This window comes from Schistocerca americana, chromosome 11 (assembly GCF_021461395.2).
Source record: "Schistocerca americana isolate TAMUIC-IGC-003095 chromosome 11, iqSchAmer2.1, whole genome shotgun sequence".
NCBI lineage: Eukaryota > Metazoa > Arthropoda > Insecta > Orthoptera > Acrididae > Schistocerca > Schistocerca americana.
The window spans coordinates 31535529-31559910 of NC_060129.1; the positions used below are offsets into that span (position 1 = coordinate 31535529).

Sequence of the window (24382 nt, forward strand, 5' to 3'; positions counted from 1 at the left end):
TTGTTAATCAGGAGCTCCAACATTAAATTCATTATGGAAATCCTTAGGGAAATGGTGTCCAGGACTGGAAATGAATCCTACTTGTACTGAATATGTCTGCCAGGGAGCCTCATCTGAGATGTGGAGAATGTCCTGCCTGTGGCTATCAAACATGCAGGGTGCGGCTGTCTCCAAGTTGTGGCTCATGTTGGCACCAATAATGCCTGTCATCTGGGTTCTGATGTGATCTTCAGTTTATATGGACAAGTAGCACAAATGGCGAACAGCCCCTGAGCCACACATGGAGTGCTTGCAGTACACAGTTTGTATCAGCATTTCCAGAATTGGTTCAAGTCCTTTGGTTTGAAGTGAGCGGAGGGTCTAAACCAAAGGCTTCATCGATTCTTTGACTGTCCCGACTGCAGACTGCTACACATGTGTGGAGAATTGGAGGAATACTTGATGGGTCTGGGATGCACTACACAAAGCAAGCTCTTTTAGGCTAGGCAATAGTTTGAGGTCCTCTGATGAATGCACACTAGACAGTGCGGAGATACAGAAAACAGACTGAATAAAAAGTAAAGACCATACTACCATCAAAATATTGAACAGTAAATTCTTGATGTATTTGTAGTTCCTGAATGTAATGCCCTCCAAGAAAATTGTCATCTTCAAAATACTCTTGGAACAAAGCTGGCTGAAACCTTGAGCAGAAACCCTTGAAATATTTAGCAAGCCATGGAATGTACACTGAAAAAACAATTACACACCTCTGGTATGGTAGCATCAGAAGAGTGGAGAGGAGACAAAGGGCAAGAATGAATATGGATGAAATTTGTGCAATAAATGAAAGCCTATGCTATTGGTGGTAAAGCCCAAACAGTAGTGAAAGTACGATTCTCAGACTATCATATTTTTATATTGCCAACATATAACTATAGTTAAAATACTTTTTGCCACAAGTAAGTAGGCTGTTATGCAAACATTCATTTTCATTCTATATGTTTTGTGTGCTAGCTATGACTGTTGGACACCAGCACAAGAGAAGGTACCGGGCAATGGCAGGTACTTCACACCTATCAATTTGTACCATTCAGTTCTAATGTATCTTACTGTTTTCGTGTAATTTAAGGCATAAAGAAATGACTAACTGCATAGCAGAAGGGCTGTGTCATTGAAAGGCACATCAACTTTGCTAGCTTTCCCGCAGATACTGCTTCAGAACTATGGTATCATTTTACAGGCTGACTACATTGTGGCAGCACTGTGAATAAGCAGACTCAATAGTTTCACATGACCAGTAGTTATGGGATCCATTTTCATTCTTGCAGATGAATTTTTTTTTTCAAGAACCATCATACAGAATCACAAAATCATTCAAGAAGATTTTTACACCAACTAGGTATGTCTGTAGTTTTGCACATATTTAATGTGACTTTTCTAACAAACTGGACTGACCTCTGTCTTTTTCTATACATGCGACAAACCACTGTTCCATAAATGAACAATTCGGATGGCAGAGAGGGGCCAGTTCAGCAACATTTTTTGTGTAACTGAATTTGCTAACTACACTTTGTCATGTGGGTCTTTTCTGTCTGTAATTCAATTACTTACCATATACTTTTTCAGTGTGTGATTTACAGACCATTTAACATTTGCAAATATTTCTCTATGTAAATTATACTGGAAGTAAATGATATTCACTCATTGCCTACATGGGATGCTAACAACTACTAGCCCTGCTCTTTCTAGCAAATCTATTCAACTAGCCTCCTTGAAAGATTCAGTAATTTCATTTACTATTGTTGCACTGGCATCATGATCACTAACCCCTCTGTGCACTAATACCGTCTGTAAGGACATGCCTGTTCATAGTTACAAGGTCTAAAGTATCGTAATTTTGTGTCGGCTACTATACTAGCAGCTTATCACAGCTTTCAGAAAACTACTCAAAAGTACTTCACAAGACTGCCTGGCCGCAACACCTGCAGTGTATGCACAGACGTCTTAGTCTCTACTCAGTAGGTTATGATCACCTACCTTTTCTGCACTACTTTGTGTAGGTTTTCCTAGAATAATTCTGTAACTGTCACAGCAGTATCGCATGGCAAATAAAAACATACAATGCTGGAGTTCAAATACATGGAACTATGAAGAGAACTACTCATTAAAACAGGAAACCATAGCTTGAAACTTGGGACTTGGTACCAATTTTCATATAACTTCATCAATGCAATCTCACGTAATTCTTATTTGTGCTTATAATGTAAAGAAGCAATTCTACGAACTCACAAGCTAAACTACTTCACCTGCTCAAAGGCAATGTTTAAATCCATATGGGTATACTGTAACAAAATGTTCTACTTCACCTGTTTCCTCATTTCCAACCTGTGGCATACTATAATACCTTAAGTCTTGTCATCTTTACCTTAAAGTAAACACAGGACTGCTAAAGTGAATACACACACAATTGACAACCATCTCATTATTTTCACCACAACTCAGCAATGATTAATTCCATGTGGTCATATAAATTCTATAATTACCTCTTTATTTGCACCCTCCTCCAACTCTTCTTTTACATTCATGCTGAATGGGTAAACTTGGGCCTGTGGTAAAAATAACAAGCTGTAATTAATACATTTAAGCAGTCACAGTCCTCCCATATTATATAAAATGTATAACATATACATATACTTGCTAACAACTAAATAGTAGTTCTGGTTAATTGTTATCTTCTGAGTTCGAAATTCTTGGTGACGAGTTCACTATGGTGTATTTCAATGGGAGGCAGCAAAAAATTTTAAGACTGATTAATGACAACACCTTTGATAATTCTTTACGATCTTCAACTTCAGCCTTCTTCCTATGCCATTGTTTTCAATCATATTATCTAGCTTCATTATCTTCATATGCATATAATGGTAGTGTAATCAAATAAAATAACACAGCTACTACCTCAAACAATGAAATCAATGTTGTTCATATCAAACGACACAATACAGTGTACATCAACTGTGTGGGGAAGCAGGAGCTGGACTGTGAAGTGCCACATCACTCCTACTACTATTACGATCAGAATCATAAAATGTCTGGAACAGTTACATCAAAACTGTTTGTTTCACAGAATGCTTATTTATGATAAAATTATTAAAAAACACACACACCCTACCTTGGCACACTACTTACTACTTTTCTAACTTCATTAATTCCTTTTGGTGGGACAAGTACATTTCTAACAGTAAAAAAAAAGAGCGTAGGCTACAGACAGGCTGAACCAGCCCTATTCTATGGATCGGAACTATGGGTTTTACTTGCTGATCTCAAAAGAAGACAAAGTTCTAGAAAGATTACTTATGGAGCAGCACCAGCATATCAAGACGGAAAAACCTGCAATGTTGAAGTAAGTGCTGGAATGAGAACAAATGAAACAGTGATAGCATAAGAAGAAAATCATTAAACTGATAACATCTGTTGAGGATGTTAGATAATTAGCAGCCAAAGAATAATTTTTGATTGGAAGTCACCTTACTGATAGAAATAAAGTGGACCACTTAACTTTCAGAAAGAGCATATCAACAAAATAATAATGAAGCAACATGGTGTATGCGAAGAGGATGCCTTGAAGAGAGATCCTGGGCAGGAGATAGAATACAGCAACATCATGTTATTAATTGATCTTTCTATTAATTAACTGCCTACAATAATACTAACATACTAGTACAAATAACGATAATATGATTTTATTATTATTACTATCTGAGCCATGACAGGCTCCCTCTGACTTCCTGTCCCGCACCTGGTGTATGTCATTTCTTTTCCTTGGAGCTTGTGGTGCCATGGGGTATGGTGCAGCCGCGCAGGGTACATCGACAGTATCTGGCATTCATCTGAAATTGATAGACTGGAGTGACTGGTAGTTAATAGTTGCAGGCTCAAGCGTTAACAAAAGATGGAACATTGGTGTGGTCTTGGCTATCTGTATTTACTGTTGGTTGTTCTCTGTGGAAGTCACATTATGCAAGGACCTTTCTCATCCACAAAACTGCTTGATTTAGATTGTGTTGCACGACTTAATACTTTGTGGCATTGCCTTGGAAGGGGTTAGGGTAATGTCCCACAACCAGACAAGTTTCTTATTGCTATTCAATTCCTCATGTTCAGCAGTGGATTCTATGATTTGGTAATCCTGAACACCATTTTAAGTGTGACCATGTTTAGCCTTAGACTAAGTTTTTGATGAGAATCATATGACAAGTCCATTGATCTGTGCAACTACTGTGGTCATGTGGTTGTATTAAGTGAGAATGACAGTGGAATTTAGATGCTCCCTTAGTCTGCTCCAGTTTTCTACTGTTGTGACACACTGACTGTTTAGGACCTGGACTCTTAGGGCCTGCTCATCATACTGTGGCTGTTAACACTGCCTTTGTACATCAGCCTCATGGAATGCACCACTGCCAGCTACCGATGGACTGCTTTCACTCAAGTTATGTAAATTACTATTTGAAATGTGTACTAAAATTTTGTACATTTTCATGTTTGGGGGTTTGATGGGATGAGTGCTCTTCTTGTACATACTGCTGAGCACTGTTAGAATGGCCACATGCTGATCAGCTCTATGGGAATCATGTCATATTTGGATGTCATCCAGACTTGTGAAAATATAGCCTGTTGGCACATTTGAGGCTCACAGGCTGGAACAAGAAAAAGTGTGTGAAACTAAGTCTTACTGAGCTCGGAACACTTTTTGTGTGTTTGTTCACTGGCCATTTGTGAGCAGGAGAGTGAAAGAAATTTATTCCATCTCAGGGCTAGTTACTGCTTTATAGATTTAATTGTCCAACTGTTTGTTATTTTAAAGTTGTCATGGGGGTGACCTTTCCTCACCTTTTTATTTATTTACTGCTAAATGTTGGTTCTGCGTACTAATTACTGGTTTTCCTTTTTAAAGGGCATTCTTGAGCTCCTATGCATGCACATACACTTACTGAATCACTTACGCATCTTCTACGGTACACCTTAATAGAATTTTCACTGTGTCTGAAGCCAGTTATATCAATCTGTGCACACTAATTTCAGTTAATGAGTTAACTGCTCATTTGGGGGCAAGATTTAAAGCAACTTGTCCTGTCTGCTGAAGGCAGCTCCAGAAATCAGTGCACCTGTTTACTTTATTAAATTATCTAGATGCACTTTGAGGTGTATTTTAAGAATTTCCTTTTTCCAGTGGTCCCGAGGCAGCTATAAATTGCTCTGTCTTCCAGTATAGCTATTCAGTTTTAACCTTTGAGATGAGTTATGCTCCTGTGTTGTCTTAAAGAGCCATCTGTTTCCAAATAATTATCTGTCCATTTGTTGAAGCATTTTCTGAGTTGCGGTTTGTGAAGATGGAAATTTTGAATCTCAAATCTAAGAACTGGTGTCAGACACAGCTTTTGTCTTTAACTATTGCCTTATTTAAATTGTCACTAAACTAAGGTGTGTAATGTCTTAAATTTGAAACTTCAGAGTGTTGTTTGTAATCCTGCTAATGTATCTGATTTTAGTTATTTTTCTTAAATAAAAACATTTTAATAAACAATGGAGATGCATGTGAACTCCAATCCATCCAGTCGTTCCACTTAATTTCCCTTTTTCCTGCTGGATGTTTGGTTGGTAATGGAGGATGGTTATTTTCCTGGAACTAAAGGGGGAGGTTATCCTCATACTGTCTTTCACCATGAGGTGTGCATTTGTAGGTATCCACTGCTGAACACGGGACCCCATGACTGTCTCAATTTGTCGTTATTGAAGAAGCAACAGTTTATCTATGAATTAAAAGTATGTCAGCTTCCATGTAGTAAGGGCAGTGTGGCAGAACTTGTGGCTCGTCTGCATGCCGGTGTGGACAACCCCTTGGTGATTAGTACCAACTGCACCGGAGAGATATGTTGCACTAGCTGACTGAGCTCCGACCATGACAACCTTGTGTCAGAATGTAGAGTGTTTAGAAAGTAGTCAGCCCCACCATAAGCAAATACATACAATCCAGACACAATAGAGCCAATGGGACAATCACTTGTGTGGTATTCCACTATGTAATCTCTATCCTGAGCAAGTTACATTAGATCTGGAGTTAAAGGGGCAGGTGCATGATTTGCTAAGTGGGGTCAGCCACCTTGATTTAGACAAATTACGAGCAATAGGTGGAGAACAAGATTCTCCCACCAACAGATAACTGCTGTAAGTAGTAGTAATGCTACAGACACCTTTAAGGAAGAGAAGTGAATTCATTTGGGAAATTACCTTACCAAATATGTTACTCCATCTAGCTATAATGGAACTTTCAATTTAGAATTTAAAGACAGGTGAAGTCCATCCAGTGGATCACCAAATTTATGTTTGATGCTGACACTTTGGCCATCTCCAATAATGTTGTTCATCAGGCATTGTACCCCCTGTGTTAAGTCATGTTTTCAGTTCAATTTTACATGGAAGTGCAACATTGAGGGAGTTGTGGGAATCAATTACTGGGCTGACATTTCACCTCATATTTAGAGGCTGCTCAAGCATGAACATTTTGGCTAGTGCAGTTTCCTCATGAACCTTTCAATAGGTACACAGATGAATGCATATGGTCATTTCATTCTTGGAATTGCAAGTCACAGAGATACAAATACTCAATATTATATTAGAAAAAATGCAGCCACAGGACCGTTCATGGATTACCTTCACTAATAAATGCACATCTTTTACTGACTTACAGGATTTGGTGTCTGCTATGAAGCTTGAATTTTGCAGACCAGCAGTGATGGGGTTTAAGTGTCATTATCAGGATGGGAATCAAGATTCTGGGCAATTTAAAAGGGGACCACCCATATGGAACAAGCGTAGGATTTGTTTCCAGTGTAACAAAGAGGGGCATTTTGTATAGCAATGTCTGGTTCCATGGAAGGAGAGTCAAACAGCTGGCATCACAAGGAATGGAAGAGGCATGGTAGTGTTCTACTGCCAAAGTGCTGTCTCTGTGCCAAGTCCAAGGTAGGGGAATGCCTGCCTTACCTTTGGGTATAACTTATCCAGGAACCAGTGTACACACTCCTCAGCTCTGGTAGTTCAGTTTCTCATTTAGATAATCTGTGGTATTTGGAGTTCCACAATACCTGTGAACTGCCTCATTTGCATCCATCCTCCCAATGTCAAGCTCTCACTGGGCAGATGTTGCCTCTGATTGGCAAAACTGAGTACTGGAAAATTTTCTTGGCCTATGAAGTGGATAGTAATGAAAAATTTTTCAGTAAACTTAATTTTGGGGTGTGTTTTGTAAGTGGTAGTGGGTTTGTGTTAGTTTGTCAACGCAGGTTTGTTTATTTTAAATTTAACCCAGCTGAAAAATTCCAGTTGTGCTCCTGTCAGGTTGCCACAAGAGTTCATAGTGTGTTACCACAATATTCGCCATTTCAGCTCAGTCACCTTGGTCCAGTAGCGGTTAAGTTGGTACTGGAAGTTCTTGATTGTTTACCGCAGGTAGTTAACTAACAGATTTGACGTCACCAATAATTTCCTGTGCACAATTCGCCTTACAAATGACATTCCAGAGAGGCAGGATCTTTAGAGGCTTTCTCCATCAAAGACAAAATTTATATGTGCTTTGATTAATAATACATTGTTCGATGGGGTCATCAGGCCCTCAATCTCAGCCTATGCTTCTCCCATATTTTCAGTATCTATGAGCAGCAGTGGGGTGTTTCATCCAGTTGTGGGTTATCATATGGTTAATGAGAAGGGAGTTTTGGAATCTGTGCCACTTCCCAATCTGCATATTTCTTTTACTTGGTTCAGTCGGGATCAGTATTTTACTGTCCTGGATCTCAACCTCTCATATTATTAGATCATGTTAACAGAGGATTCCAAGCATATTACTGCCTTCGGTACAGGCTGAACCCTCTACGATTTTAACAGGGTGCCCTTTGGTATGTCAATAGGAGTTGCCATTATGTCTTGCCTTCTAGGTTATGCTATCGGTGATTTCCCATTCAAGTGTGTCTATAAACACCTAGACGGCATGGTTATTTACTGTTCTGTTTGAACACCTGCAACATCTTGAGGCAGTCCTGGTTTACCAGAGGGAGGTGGGACTTACTGTGAAACCATCTAAAATGACAATGGCACATAGGTTTCATTCTTGGGACATCTTAGTTCCACCGATTGCATTAGAATTGTCCAGGAGCATACTGGTGACTTGCGAAAATTTCCAGCTCCTAGAAATAATAACAGTGTGGCACAGTTGATAGGCATGACAAATTTTTTTCGAAAGTTTGTGCCCAATTTTACTAAATTACTGTGATGCCTTAATGATTTAAGAAATTTGAAATGGGATGAAAGTCATCCAGAATCTTCTGAAACCATTAAAGTGGCGCTTTGTAGCCCACTAGTATTAGGCATACCCAATTTTGAGCTCCTGTTCTTGCAAATGGGCACCTACTTCTTCTAGGGTAGAAAGTGGAAGCTGCCCCCCTGCAGGAACAGAATGGGAGGGGAGGTGGTGTGGGTTGATGACCTGTAGCCTATGGACCTTGGAAACTTTCACCCGAGGAGATGAAATATTGTATGTATGAATGGGAAGCCTTGGTTCTGTTTGTCCTTGAGAAATTCAGATTTTATTTTAAATACCAAGATTTTTGTTTAGAGACTGACAACCTCTTAACTAGGTTTTGGCTCATTATTTCCTTAACACCTTCTTAGGCAGTCATCTGGGCATTTATAATACTGTTGTCAAGATAAGACAACACAACACCTGGTCCTCCCTGTATAATGATGTTCAGACGTTGGTGGGGGAATGTGAGAGCTGTAAGTGAGGTGATCCCAACACGAACTATGTGAAGGGCTTTTGGAGTCTACCCATCAGAAATGTCTGATGCATAAATTTTTTATTGATTATACAGGTCTGTTTTCTCGTATTTGTGGGTATTAGGCACCTATTAGTTATCATGGATGACTTTTCTCGCTTTTTGACTGGTTCCAAGCAGAGAACTGACCATCCTGGTAGCTATCCAGCATTTGTAATGAATTCTTTCTGTTTACAGGCCACCCAGAATGCTTATTAGCTTTTGTTTCCCAGCTATTCGTGTGGTTCTGCTTTGACAATGGAATTAAGGATGTGACCACAAATCCTTATTACCATCATACTTTGCTGACCAGGTGAACTGCAAGTTGAAGGCTGTGCTTATCTTTCACAACAAGGCTCAGACGAAGTGGGACATGTCAGTACCATGGCTCAATTTTGTCTTTAAAACTCTGGATGCTGCTCCAGTATCCCTTATGCTAGCTCATCCAGTCAATTCTCCTCTTGTCAACCAGATCTCAATCAATGGTTTGCTTCCAGAACAAGTCACCCTAGCAGTAACACAGCACAACTAGAGCCAGGCTAGGCATAATACCAAAATTGCCCATCACAGGCTAGCTATCTGCTGCAATCAGGGGCTAAATAGTTCATTGCAAAGGCTGGGGACAGATTGTTAGCCCAAAACCCCCATTGTTCAAAAAGGGGAGTTAGAGTTCGCTAGCAAACTAGCTCCTCAGTTCTTGGGACCCTGTGAGACTGTCAGGGTGGTGAGCCTGACAAACCTCCTGCTTCTGAATTTATGCACGCATAAAGCCTCATGCATGCACATTACCCATGTCAAGGAGAGTCATATGTAGAGGGCTCCTCAATGGTGGGGAAGGGGGATTTTGATTTTGTGGGATCCCTCTTTGAATTCCAGCCCCATGTGCCTGGCAAATGTCACATGCCACAGCTCAGAGTTCCTGGCACCAGTGGATGTTGTGGAGCCAAAATGGATGTAGAGCAACAGCAGTGCATCTCAAGGGCAGTCGGTGTCTTGAAGCTGGACTAGAGGGTGAGCCATGCAGCGCTTGTGGGCAGCATGTGCTGTTTGGCCAAACTTAATGTGCCACTATCATTATCACCATCACCACAATAAAACAATCTTCTTTCAATAATGTTAACTGCCATAGTCTGATCAGCCCCAAAATTATCATCACTCATCTAAAGTCTGGTACGTCCACCTCTGGCACAGATAACAGCAGGGAGACATTGTGGCATGGAAGCAATGAGCCCTTGGTAGATCACTGCACACTCAAGTCATCTCACTCCCATAAATTCTAAAAGGGGGGATGATTTCTGACATTTTAAATTACATCCCAGATGTGTTTGACCAGGTTCGCCATCACATCAATTGGAACTCACCACTATGTTCCTCAAACCATTCTATCACACTCATGGCCTTGTGAAATGGTGCATTATTTTGATGAAAAATGCCACTGCCAGTGGGAAATATGATAGTCATGAAGGGTGGACCTTGCCACTGGTAGCGAGGCTTGCATGCCTCAGTGATATAGATAGCTGTTCTGTAGGTGCAGCCCCAGCGTAGGGTATCTGTTGAGGGGCCAGACAAATGTGTGGTCCCTGAAGAGGGGCAGCAGTCATTTCAATAGTTCAATAGTTGCAGGGGCAACAGTTGGGATGAACGACTGATCTGGTCTTGTAACATTAACCAAAACAGTCTTCCTGTGCTGTTAGCAATGAGAAACTATAGCCATAATATTTCCCGAGGGGATACAACTTTACTGCACGGATTAAATATTCAGGAATTAAAATAGGCCGCCATTCAGATCTCCGGGCAGGAGTAACTCAGAGCATCGTTATCTGGAGGAAGAAAACTGGCGTTCTACAGAGGGGAACATGGAATGGCAGATCGCTTAATGGGGCAGGTATGTTCGAAAATTTATAAACGGAAATGGATAGGTTAAAACTAGATATATTGGGAATTAGAGAAGTTTGATGGTATGAGGACCAAGACATCTGGTCCGATGAACATAGAAATATAAAAACAAAATAAAAAAATGGTTCAAATGGCTCTGAGCACTATGGGACTTAACATCTTTGGTCATCAGTCCCCTAGAAATCAGTCCCCTAGAACTCAGAACTACTTAAACCTAACTAACCTACGGACATCACACACATCCATGCCCAAGGCAGGATTAGAACCTGCGACCAAAGTGGTCACGCGGTTCCAGACTGAAGTGCCTAGAACTGCACGGCGACACCGGGTGGCCAATACAATATCAAAAAGGGGGAAATGCATGAGTAGGTTTAAGAATGAATAAAATATATGAGCGCAGATAAGCTACTATGAACAGCTTACTGAACACACTGTTGTAGCTGAGAGAAACACGAAGCCCTTGCCTACCACAGTAGTACAAGTTTATATGCCAACTAGCTCCCGAGACGAAGAGATTGAAAAAATGTATGATGAGATACAAGAAATTATTCAGATAGTGAAGGAAGACGAAAAATTAATAGTCATGGAGGAGTGGAATTCGATAGTAGGAGAACAAAGAGGATGGGGGCAGGGGAGGAGGATGAAGGCCAAGGCCAAGAGGGGGGCGAGACAGAGGGGGGGTGAAGGCCGAGGCAGAAGCCGTGGCAGACAGGGGGGGGGGGGGAGACAGGGGACAGGCAAAGGCAGACAGGGGACAGGCAAAGGCAGACAGGGGACAGGCAAAGGCAGACAGGGGACAGGCAAAGGCAGACAGGGGACAGGCAAAGGCAGACAGGGGACAGGCAAAGGCAGACAGGGGACAGGCAAAGGCAGACAGGGGACAGGCAAAGGCAGACAGGGGACAGGCAAAGGCAGACAGGGGACAGGCAAAGGCAGACAGGGGACAGGCAAAGGCAGACAGGGGACAGGCAAAGGCAGACAGGGGACAGGCAAAGGCAGACAGGGGACAGGCAAAGGCAGACAGGGGACAGGCAAAGGCAGACAGGGGACAGGCAAAGGCAGACAGGGGACAGGCAAAGGCAGACAGGGGACAGGCAAAGGCAGACAGGGGACAGGCAAAGGCAGACAGGGGACAGGCAAAGGCAGACAGGGGACAGGCAAAGGCAGACAGGGGACAGGCAAAGGCAGACAGGGGAATGGCAAAGGCAGACAGGGGAATGGCGTCACCCTCCGTTTCTGGCGGTGGCGCAACTGTGGCAGTCGCAGCTTTGGTGTCTCCCTCTGGTGGGAAAGGGGAAAGGTTGCCTGTTCGTGTGCATGTAAGGGGCGCTATGAGCTCACCAGTTGGCCAGTTGGGGTCAGTCTGGGTGTGTCTGGAGTCAGCCTGGGGTTAGTCTCTCGTCCCCAGCCTGCTAGTCTGTCTCTCATCCGAATTTGTGGTGCAGTGAGAGAACTCAATGAGTGGTCGCCCCGTCGCGGGCTTAGTTCCTGCATCTGAGGCTGCACTTTAGACCATCAGTCTGCTCGAGTTGCTTAGGCAATGGTCATTGGTGGATGGATCAATTGTTGGTCGGTCGCGCACTGAGACACAAGATGGCTTGTCCGCCTTGAGTGTCAGCACGAGGTCGTCACCTGAGTCCAGTGGGCCGCACTGTATAGCGAGGGGTAATGGCATTGCGGCCGACACGAGAGCAACAGGAGTCAACCTACGACACCGGTCTCGGCAGTGCAAGCTGCGACGCCGTGAGACGGGAGATTGTCGCACCTTCCTGCGTCTGTTGAAGTGGCTGGCAGCAGACGGTTCGGGAGAGTGTTTTGGAGGTGCTGCACCAGGTCTTAGCTAGAAATCGCAGTTTATTAGAAGTTAAGTGATTCATGATATATTGTTTTATTTACTTGTTAAATTCTACTTGTTTCCTTGGCGAGGTCACGAGGCGCTTTGTTTTGGGGTCGTCCCACTATTCTTCTCTGTTTGCCCACCCGTGGGAAGGTGGTTATTTATGAATTGGGTGGTCCGTTTTTCCCTCGTGGATTAGGGGTGAGTTAGAGCAACCTGCAGTTCAGGTTGTTTGGTAATCACCTTATCAGTCTGCCGTACATTAATAGCTGCCTCTGTCATGTTTGTCGGATTCGGTGTGTTAACGAATTTATTGCTTGAAGTGTAATGGTCTAATTACAGAAATATGTTTTTATCTTGCCTATCATCTTCAGAGGTTGTATATGTGGACTGTAGAATGTGTTTGGAAAACCTTGTATAATTTTATGAAAGATTGCATTTCATGGGCTTTTATCTAAGTGGTCATTTTTGTATATAAAGTTGCCACCCTTCCACCATAAGACTTTTCTTGGAAATTAAAATCAAGTTGCACCTTCGGTGGCAAGTTAATCTTTTAATTTACATCTATCTATGGGGTGCATACTTTGTGTGCTTGTGTGAATTGTTAAAACTTTTACTTTAAAGTAATCTGGTGTGTTGCAGATTTGCACCTGTGTAGTCTTTCAGAGGTGGTTGTTAGCGGCCATGACTATGGCCATGTCAAAAGGGGGCGGCAAGGCTCTCAGCCCGAAAGATCATACACTCAAAAATTTGTTTCTTTCTGCCTCTGAATAAATTTTAACTTGATATTTAGAGGGTGCTTTCTGCTTATAATTTTAAATCCGTTTCTTAAAACAAAGGCTTTTAGGAATAAAATTCTCATTTGTTAAAAGCAATTTCATTTTGATTTCATCAGTTACTCCCTGGCAACTAGTTCCACGCTCACATAGTGTGATCAAATGTGTTAATGTTCTTGATGAATCGCTAGTAAATAAAGTAAATTTTTAAGAAAAAGTTCTGAAAGTAAATTCACGGTTCACAGAGAAGGAAAATTAGTGGGTGAATACGGAATCGATATGAAATGAAAGAGGAAGCCATCTGGTAGAATTTTGGACAGGGCATAACTTCATCATACAGTATGTGCTCAAAAGTATCTGGACACTGCCAGAAACATACTTTTTCATACTAGGTGCATTGTGCTGCCACATACTGCCAGGCACTCCATATCAGCGATCTCAGTAGCCATTAGACAACATGAGAGAGCACAATTGGGTGCTCTGCAGAACTCATTGACTTCGAAAATGGTCAGTGATTGGGTGTCACACCTGTGGCACAGCTGCAAAATACTAACATGAATTATTTACAGACGAATGGAAAAGCTGGTAGATGCCAACATCAGGGAAGATTAGTTTGGATTCCATAGAAATGTTGCAACACATGAGGCAATACTGACCCTACGACTTATCTCAGAAGACAGATTAAGGAAAGGCAAACCTACATTTCCAGCATTTCTAGACTTAGAGAAACCTTTCGACAATGTTGACTGGAACACTTTCAAATTCTTAAGGTGGCAGGGGTAAAATACAGTGAGCGAAAGGCTATTTACAATTTGTACAGAAACCAGATGGCAGTTATGAAAGTCAAGGAGCATGAAAGGGAAGCAGTGGTTGGGAACGAAGTGAGACAGGGTTTTAACCCATCCCCAGTGTTTTTCACTCTGTATGTTGAGCAAGCAATAAATGAAACAAAAGAAGAATTTTCAGTATGCATCAAAATCCAGGGAGAAGAAATAAAAACTCCGAGGTTTGCCGACAACATTGTAATTCTGTCAGAGACAGCAGAGGACCTGGAAGTGCAGTTGAACAGAATGGACAGTGCCTTCAAAGGGGGATATAAAATGAGCATCAACAAAAGCAAAACAAGGGTAATGAAATGTAGTCTACTTAAATCAGGATATGATGATGAAATTAGGAAATAAGACACTTAAGGTAGTAGATGAGTTTTGCTATATGGGTAGCAAAATAGCTGATGGTTGAAGTAGAGAGGATATAAAATGTAGACTGGCAATGGCAAGGAAAGCATTTCTGAATAAGAGAAATTTGTTAAAGTATACATTTAAGTGTCAGGAAGTCTTTTCTGAATGTACTGGTATGAACTGTATCCATCTATGGAAGTGAAACGTGGGTGATAAGTAGTTTAGACAAGAAGAGAACAGAAGCTTTTGAAACATGTTGCTATAAAAGAATGCTGAAGATTATGAGTGTATCACGTAACTAATGAGGCGATATTGAATAGAATTGGGGAGAAGAGGTATTTCTACATCTGCACTCCGCAAGCCACCCAATGGTGTGTGGCGGAGGGCACTTTACGTGTCACTGACATTACCTCCCTTTTCTGTTCCAGTCGCGTATGGTTCGCGGAAAGAACGACTGACTGAAAGCCTCCGTGCGCGTTCGAATCTCTCTAATTTTACATTTGTGATCTCCTCGGGAGGTATAAGTAGGGGGAAGCAATAAATTCGATACCTCATCCAGAAACTCACCCTCTCGAAACCTGGCAAGCAAGCTACACCGCGATGCAGAGCGCCTCTCTTGCAGTCTGCCACTTGAGTTTGCTAAGCATCTCCATAATGCTATCACAGTTATCAAGTAACCCTGTGACGAAACGCGCCGCTCTTCTTTGGATCTTCTCTATCTCCTCCGTCAACCCGATCTGGTGCGGATCCCACACTGATGAGCAATACTCAATTATAGGTCGAACGAGTGTTTTGTAAGCCACCTTCTTTGTTGATGGACTACATTTTCTAAGGACTCTCCCAATGAATCTCAACCTGGTACCCGCCTTACCAACAATTAATTTTATATGATCATTCCACTTCAAATCGTTCCGCACCCATACTCCCAGATATTTTACAGAAGTAACTGCTACCAGTGTTTGTTCCGCTATCATATAATCATACAATAAAGGAACCTTCTTTCTATGTATTCGCAATACATTACATTTGTCAATGTTAAGGGTCAGTTGCCACTCCCTGCACCAAGTGTGTATCCGCTGCAGATCTTCCTGCATTTCGCTACAATTTTCTAATGCTGCAACTTCTCTGTATACTACAGCATCATCCGCGAAAAGCCGCATGGAACTTCCGACACTATCTACTACGTCATTTATATATATTGTGAATAGCAATGGTCCCATAACACTCCCCTGTGGCACACCAGAGGTTACTTTAACGTCTGTAGACGTCTCTCCATTGATAACAACATGCTGTGTTCTGTTTGCTAAAATCTCTTCAATCCAGTCACACAGCTGGTCTGATATTTCGTAGGCTCTTACTTTGTTTAACAGGCGACAGTGCGGACTGTATCGAACGCCTTCCGGAAGTCAAGGAAAATAGCATCGACCTGGGAGCCTGCATCTAATATTTTCTGGGTCTCAGGAACACATAAAGCGAGTTGGGTCTCACACGTTCGCTATTTCTGGAATCCATGTTGATTCCTACAAAGTAGATTCTGGGTTTCAAAAACGACACGATACTCGAGCAACTTGACTAGAAGAAGGGATCGGTTGGTAGGACATATTCTGAGTCACAAGGGATCATCGATTTAGTACTGGAGGGAAGGGCTGAGGGTAAAAGTTATAGAGGGAGACCAAGGCATGATTACAGTAAACAGATTCAGGAGGATGTGGGTTGCAGTAGTTATTCAGAGATGGAGCAGCTTGAACAGGATAGAGTAGCATGGAGAGCTGCATCAATTCAGTCTCAGGACTGAAGATCACAACAAGAAATGCATCCTCCCAAGGGCATGATGAATGTATTAGGATTCATCATCAGACTATGCAGTGCTCGCCCAACGTGCCAACAACCAACACCAACAGATACATGCCTATTTCAGTTGTAGTTGTCGATGTCATGACATTAACACTGGCACATTCATGGGTCATCAGCTGCACAGACTCGTCATTAGGAGTGTTTGGAGCATTGTGCATGCAGACACACTTTTACTCTGCCTAGCATTAATGCCTGATGTTAGTTATGCCACAGTTTACTGCCTGTCTTGTTTTACCAGTCTGCCTAGCCTATGATGTGTACCACCTGTCATGAGCAGTACTTGCCCAACCCCCATAATGTCTGGACATCATTTCACCTGTGTTTTGTCATGTGTTGAAGACAACTGCCACAGCACTCCTCAAACACCCAACAAGCTGTGCAGCTTCCAAAATGCTCATCCCAAGCCTTCAGGCCATCGAAATCTGCTCTCAGTCAAACTCAGATAGATTGTGTGCATTCCCTATTTTACACCCAGACAGCATGCTCACTCATACTCCATGCACCGTGTGTGTGTGTGAGACTAGAAGACAATGTGAGGTGCTATTGCCTGGTTAAGTTTATATTGATAGCAGATCAGTGGTCATAATGTTTTGGCTGATGTTATGGATATAGTATTATGACTTCCAAATGGATGCTACGCCATGCCAAGGGAACCATTCAGCAACATTCAAGGCAATTTTCAAATGCATCAAATTACTACAAGAGTGTACCAGAAAATAATGCCTCCTAAACTTTGATTCTGTTCTTCATATCAGTTGTCATGCACATTACTCTGTTGATGTTACGACTTTGCTGACACAAAATGCAGCACCCTCCTGCTGAAGAGTTCTGAACTGCAGTGTGTAATGTGTGTGTGTTAGTTAACCGTGTCAGCATGTCAGAAAACACTCAGAAAACAGAACACAAATTCAAATAGTTCATCCACATGTGGAGTACCCTCTCCTTCAGCATGACAATGATAGACCATACACAACTTTGTTTTCCACCTGCAACAGTCTGACACCTTTGATTTGTTGTTATTGTTTATACTTCATAGTGTTCCAGTTTGATCAAGTTAATTTTCAACTATTTGCAAAACCTAAAGAACACCTTCAAGAACTTCACTTTGCCGGCCAGTGTGGCCAAGCGGTTCTAGGCACTTCAGTCTGGAACTGTGCAGCCGCTATGGTCCCAGGTTCGAATCCTGCCTCGGGCATGGATGTGTCTGATGTCCTTAGGTTAGTTAGGTTTAAGTAGCTCTAAGTTCTAGGGCACTGATGACCTCAGATGTTAAGTCACATAGTGCTCAGAGCCATTTTTTTGAACTTCACTTTGATAGTGGTGAATTGATGTGAGCAGAGATGAGGCTGTGGGTCTGCCAACAAAGTCAAACATTCTACAGTGATGACACCAACAACCTGGTGTCTCATTGGGAGAAAGGTGTTCAGTGACATGGTGACTATGTTTGAAATAAATATTTAAACACTATGAATAAAGATGTAAAATATTAATAAAGTTTGTATTAATTAAAATGCTTCAATAATTTTCAAATAAAAATTGTGTACCATTACTTTCCAGCATGTGCTCATGCCCAAAATATACAGCATTTAAAAACTAAGCTTTATTAATTTGACCAAGAAGGTGGCTTTCAACTAACAATGTCTACATGCATCTGTTAAGGTCATAGGGAAGTTCAGTCCCACTAACACACCACACAACATAATAGAAGACTTCTCGTAGTTAAAAGTTACATTCTGGGCACAATTTGGATTTTTTGGTAGACATTAGGCTGTGCTACTGGTCAATTTGTTACCACATCCTTTACTTGGCTTTCACATAGCAAGGTTTTGTCAGCTCACAGCCACACTGCCACCGTTCAACCTAGACTAGGCCTTGAGCTCCACTATGTATCAGTCTCGCGTTCAGGTCCAAGGTCAATGACACTTCAAATTGCTTTTCATTTACATGATGTGTGTTGTGCATACATATCAGTCTGTATGCCAAACCATCATTGTGTCAGGGATGAAAGCCAAGGCTTTAACTATGCTGGGTCTAACCACTCTTTTACTGTATTTAATAAAATTTAGTATATTTACTTTCCTATCGTTTCCTCACAGTGATGGTTTAGGATTACTGTTGTGATACTCCTTGACAAATGAATTGCAAGTTGATCACATAGTTCCTAAGAACTATAATGAAGCACTCACATATATTCAAATGCAAATGCTGCATTAATGCTATCACAGTACTTCTGCAGTTACACCCAAGATGGGTGTTGAAGCAGACTTGTTCAGCACAGACAGTACACAAGTAGTTTGCGCGATTGTGTCACGACCCTCAATTCTGGTAGGCACAATAAAATTACTAGTGGCACCAAGTGAATTTGTTTTCCTGCTGATAGCTGAATACCCTACAAATAGCTGCACTGCATCAGATTTCAAGTGACGTGTGTATGTAAGATTATTTACATCAGTAACTGTAACATTCTGGCAGTTTCACAGAAAATGTGTGACAATGTGCAGCAAACACAGAAAGGGGTTATGAACAAACCTGTCAATATTTCATGTGTAATACCATTGCTTCCTGAAAACTTCACTGCCAACATATAAATTCATTCTGCAGATACAGGGGCTGTATAACAATTTCTGTTTTCATGTGGTATTTGTCTGAAATTTAAATTTATTATTGGGTCATTTCATGTCAAGTGACCTAAATTTAGGCAAGTTCCCCACTTGGCCATCTCCAATTTTATTAAATTTTTACAGGATGTACATACAGACCTTACATGAAGCACTGCCAAATTACAGCTTCATAAACAGTATGGTGGGGCTACCAGCCACCTTTTCGTAAAGGCTCGTTTTTCTCATTGCGGCTGAAATGAATCAATGATCAACTTTGTTTTACCACTGTTCAGGATCCAAGAGACCTGTTGTGCTTAAACTTCGTGATCCTGTTCAACTTTTTGGGTACAATAGCTTCATTTTAGTACAAAAGGTCGAACTATGGTAAATTCATCATAGTGTGCTATCAAAGTGTTCCATAAATCATGTTGTATCAAATAAACTCACATTTATATTACATTAAAAAATACATGTACCAGTCGTACTCTTTATGGTTCTGAAGCCAAATATTTCAGTTCTTATTAATTCATTTGCTGAAATTTGTTACTAATAGAAATTACTGTTGATTCTAACAAGCTATAATGTCAGCCCATTCTTGTTGCTGATGGAGCTGGAATGACAGAAATAATGTGTTGCTTTGGAGTCCAGCAAGCATCCTGCCTAGCTGGCCAATAGAATGAATGTGCAGGTCCATTGGGGTGCATGAAAATGACAAACATTTTCCTTCTTCTGAAACTTTGGACACATTACCAATCCACCATTTTCCATCATATATACAGGCAATGTATTGGTCCAGTTGTAAGGCTTTAGTATTTCTGAATGAAACACTTTGGTCAACATTTGCCACAAAAAAGTTTGTATCATTGAATACTCTTCTAATACAAACTTGCTTTTCATTTAATGGCACGAAATGGCGATTGTCTCTTGTTCCTGATACTGTGCAGCCATTTTTTAACCTTGCTTCCTGCTCAGTTTTTAATGTTTCAATTTGTTCTTTGAAACAAAATTGAATTGGATTCCTCTGATATTCTTTGTACAGTATTTAAACAAGTCAGTTGGTGTCAAAATCTGGCCCTCAGTTGGTCTCTGAAGGCTTGCTCTTGCTGCCACGCACTTTACAGTTCCTCCATTCTATCACATGGAGATTTTCCGTGGCTTGTAGCAGGAATGTTCCATTCAGCTGAGATTCCAAAGTCATTCTGATGGCGGCAGAGATTCAGAAAATTTTAGAAGTTTTTGTGCTGCACTGCTGATCCATCACTGAAGTAGTAAATGCGTGTCATTTTTCCAAGGAGACACTTTAGATCTTCTATTAATTTCACTATACAAGCATTTACAGCAATTGCATTATGTTTCAGGCTGTCGCTTATTATACAGTAGCTGATGCTGCCGATGTCCAAGTTATTTCTGAAGTACACAACAAATGGGTGTAAAGTTGCTTGGCTGTTATTCCAGTGAAAACCTTGAACTGCATCCTGGACAATGAAGAAATAATTTTCAGCAAAGTCCATTAATGTGATCATTTCAGTTGACTCACAGTTTTCTTTTATGCATTTTAGGTGCTTGCTCTGGTGCTTTGCAACATATTAGTGGAAAGTTTGTCAACTTTTTGAAATCAGATCTTCAATAAAATCCTTAGTGGTCATCTGCTTTGTTTCTAATGTATCTATCAGTGTGCACCCACTGTTTGAACTCAATGGTATCATCTGGATCACTGTCTTCAAAGCTACTTTCTAGAAACTGTTCAAGTAGTTCTTCTCCCGGACAGATTTCACGGGGAAGAAGCATGCAGTCTGGATTACAAATCACACAGTTTTAGCAGTCAGAATCTTATAATCTTATTTAATTAGAGTGCTTGCAAGCATCAGTTTCACAGTTTGGTGTAAAGTGCAACCAGAAACTGAGTGGGTTCCTGCAGCACCCACAGCGATGCACGATTTTAGCCTCAATTCACAGAATTTGCCAAATCCAATTTCAGGCCTATGCTGAAGTTGATATGCAACAAATATTTCTTACAAATTATTCAGAAGTAGGTATTTTTGCATCAAAACTATCTTTCCTTCTATTCTAATTGATACGTAGTCTTTTTACCTGGAAAAATTCGACTAAATTCTTCATTCTGAAAAAATGTTACCACTCTCTCTTTTATGGCATCTGAAATCATCTTGCCACACTTGTTCTTTGGCAGAGTTAGTACACTATTTTCTGCCTGTAACTTCCTAGCTGCTTTTACCATCCTCTCTGAAACACTGAATTCTTGCATTGTCTCTTTCATAGTCCAGCTTTGTGGTACTAGTGTCAGTATCTGCAATTTTTCAGGCTGCCTTGACAATTGCAACTTCTCTTTCAATTCCGTAATCAGCTGCTTATAATCTTCACAATCAGGACATGTCTTGCTTGTACTATGTGTTTGAAGATCTTTTGGGGCTAATCCTCCAGCAGCAGCAATGTTATTCGCAATTGCCTGTTGAGCTTCGCTTTTTTTTCGTTTTGCGTAACCTTTCACATCCCTTTTGGATATTCTCCGATATTTTAGAGGGGAGACCCAAAAAGCAGTTAGAATTGAATTGACTGATACTTCTGGACATGCTCCATCTTCTGACTGGTTTGAAGTTCACTGTGATTTCTCTGCTTTCTTTGCTAAAAATTGTTTCTGCAAGTTGGACAGATCTTCCGACCAGGTTTGACATTACTCTTACAGCTTGCAATTGTTTTGCCATTCCCACATTGACAATCCGTAAACCCTTTTTAACAGAATGGTTCTTTGCACCAAAACGATTACAACAATATCTCTATAGGAAGTCATGAATTCCTATTACTCTACTGAAAATTCTTTGATTGGAATGAAGCCTCGATGTGTGTATGTTTTCAGCTGACCTGCAGAATTATATGTAGGACCAATTACACACAGTACTGAAACCTCATTGGTATCCATTACACTACAATTAAATTTATGCTTCCAATTGCCGTTTGTTTCAATATTAGATAAAGTAGAATTGGTGTATATTTGCAACTGAAAAATATTAAACAATCCTAGCAGGGTGTATTTGCAGACATGAAAAAAAAATTCCTGGATTTCCCGGTTAAAAATACACTTCCTCCCAGGAGTGCGAATATACTTTTTCCCTATTAACTGACAATGTATTTTCTCTCGGAACTGTATATCATCAGTCTTTTGAATGGTTACATACGGTCGTAGAATTTCCCGGCGCTTTAGAAAATGAAACACAGGGAAAACAACACGTTTAGGAAAGATCTTTGATGACCAGCAACATGTACACTGCATATTTTCATATTACGAAAGTCTAAATTCGAATTCCACCAAACACCGCATGTTACTTTCCAAAGCATGGAAATCAAGATTGTAATGCGCTTTTGTAAGCCAGTCATAGCTCATGTCACCTGATCTCGCCAGCCGATGACAGCGGGTATTCAGAACTGAGGATACGTGATGTAGTCGGCCAATAGTGACATCACTGTTAAGAAGCGCGAACGCACAAATTATAATGTAATATATATTACACAAATGTGCCAGCAAATTTTTAATAACGACGTAAATGTCTTGTCTTCTGGGCTCGAAATTCATCTAAATGGCTCATCATCAAAGAGTTGATTTTCAAATGAGACTCAAATGCTCTGTGATTTAAGAAATTCATTGTACATTCTCGCACATAGTTCAACTTACGTAGAAGGATATTTACCTTGAACGTAACACTTTTCAAACCACCATTCAGAATATTTTCACGTGAGCTATTAGAAATAGGCTCATTTGTGCACTTGCCAGAGAGCGCCAGATGACAGGTGCCACCGGCCTTGCGCAGCTATGATGTCATAGGGATCCCGTATGTTCGAAAGTGTAATACATTGAAACATCTTACAGTATCTCGTAAAACAAACAAGACATCAGAGGATGTTCTAAGAGCATCGGAATTTCGTGACCCATACTAAAATGTGCACATTTAAAGTGCACATTCGGAGGTCCAGATTCCCAGTGAAGTGGGCCATGACCTGATATTAAGCTTTTCAATGTAGTTTTTGGAACGTAAATTTTCTTATAATACCATTACTATGTTATCTCATGTTTGGTTCTTTATTATGGCATAATGCCATACGTGTTACAAGTTGAAAACGTGCACTTGAAATGATGTAGCAAACAATGTGCGGAATTAAACACTTCATTTCAAATATATTGTCTGCCTCAGCAGAAAAGATTAATAAAAGAAAATTTCTTTAGCAAATCTACAAAAATTGCTTCATTGTTCAGCAAGGCAATAAATGCTTTACTGTCAGAAAGGTGGAAATAAAATAAGATCTGCAACTAACAACACATTTTAGCCTTCCGTAATTATGTGTATGTATTTTAATTCACTTGATGGCCTCCCACCACAGCAATCTGTTTTGTTTTCATTTGATGTAAGAGCAGTAAACGAAGAGGAAACAGCAAAATCATTAAATGTATACACGGATCACATGGAGACTACACACATGCCCACTATAACTCAGACTGCTCTGTGCATCAGCCCCGAATTTACGATATTTACGAACTAGGCCAATACCCCGCCATTCCCTCAAGCGTTTGAGATAGGATGTCAAAAACTAGAAAAAAAACGAATTTTCAAAAATATATTTGTTTTGTAGCATGCATCTTTCTGAAGAGTCTAATGCATAAAACATATGTGTTCGAGGAAATGTAAGGCATGTTATTTGGTCGTAGGTGTGCCAAAGTGCAGTGCCACACTTCTTCACACAGCATTCTCCTATCGCACTACACTGTATTTCGCTCTGTGGAATTGAAACGTGTATATTTAGCAATGGATGCCATAAAACCATATTCAGGACAGTGGAAATTAAAATGTCCTGTGGTGTCTCTCATTCTTACAGTCGGTCAATTTGACATCCTGTCCCTCTTTTTTTCTTTTCCTTTTTTTTAAAAAAAAATGAACATCAGAAAAGTTGCACTCTTTATTCCCTAGCAGCTAACAACTTGCTGCTTTGTGTGACATAAAATTAAATATAGGATACATAAAACTAGTAAACACATGAGACAAGCACGACAATTCACATATCTTCAATCCTTAGCTCCTAGAATTTTTTTCTCTCTAATCTTGCTACAGCTTTACATGGCATGCTTTCCTTTCTGCGAAAGACTCTGTTACCTCATCAAAGTTCGTCAAATGTTTTGCTACATGAAAAATCGAAATGTCGTTGTCTACTACTGAAAAAGCTGTTAATACAAATAGGACCCAAGACTGGTGTGGTTTCTCGATCTGATTATGTCTATTTTGTCACACTCTGCTAAATAAAAAAAAATAGGCCTTTCTAATACTGCAACAATTGTAACACACACCAAATAAACGAGACTGTTTTGGCACAAACGGTAATTTTTTAATGA

The 24382-nt window shown here is 40.7% G+C and overlaps 1 protein-coding gene across 2 annotated transcripts in view; it reads right to left on the reverse strand.

The window, feature by feature from the left end:
* LOC124553977 (zinc finger protein 43-like) overlaps positions 1-24382 on the reverse strand; it is a 115282-nt gene that overhangs the window by 83626 nt on the left and 7274 nt on the right. The window contains exons 3-4 of one of the 2 annotated variants that reach the window (XM_047128001.1): positions 3779-3869; positions 2526-2588 (exon numbers count right to left, since the gene is read on the reverse strand). In XM_047128001.1, coding sequence (XP_046983957.1) covers positions 2526-2588; positions 3779-3865 — 150 coding nt within the window. In that variant the 5' untranslated portion in view covers positions 3866-3869. The remainder of the gene's footprint in view (positions 1-2525; positions 2589-3778; positions 3870-24382) is intronic. The other variant, XM_047128002.1, reaches the window with a different exon arrangement.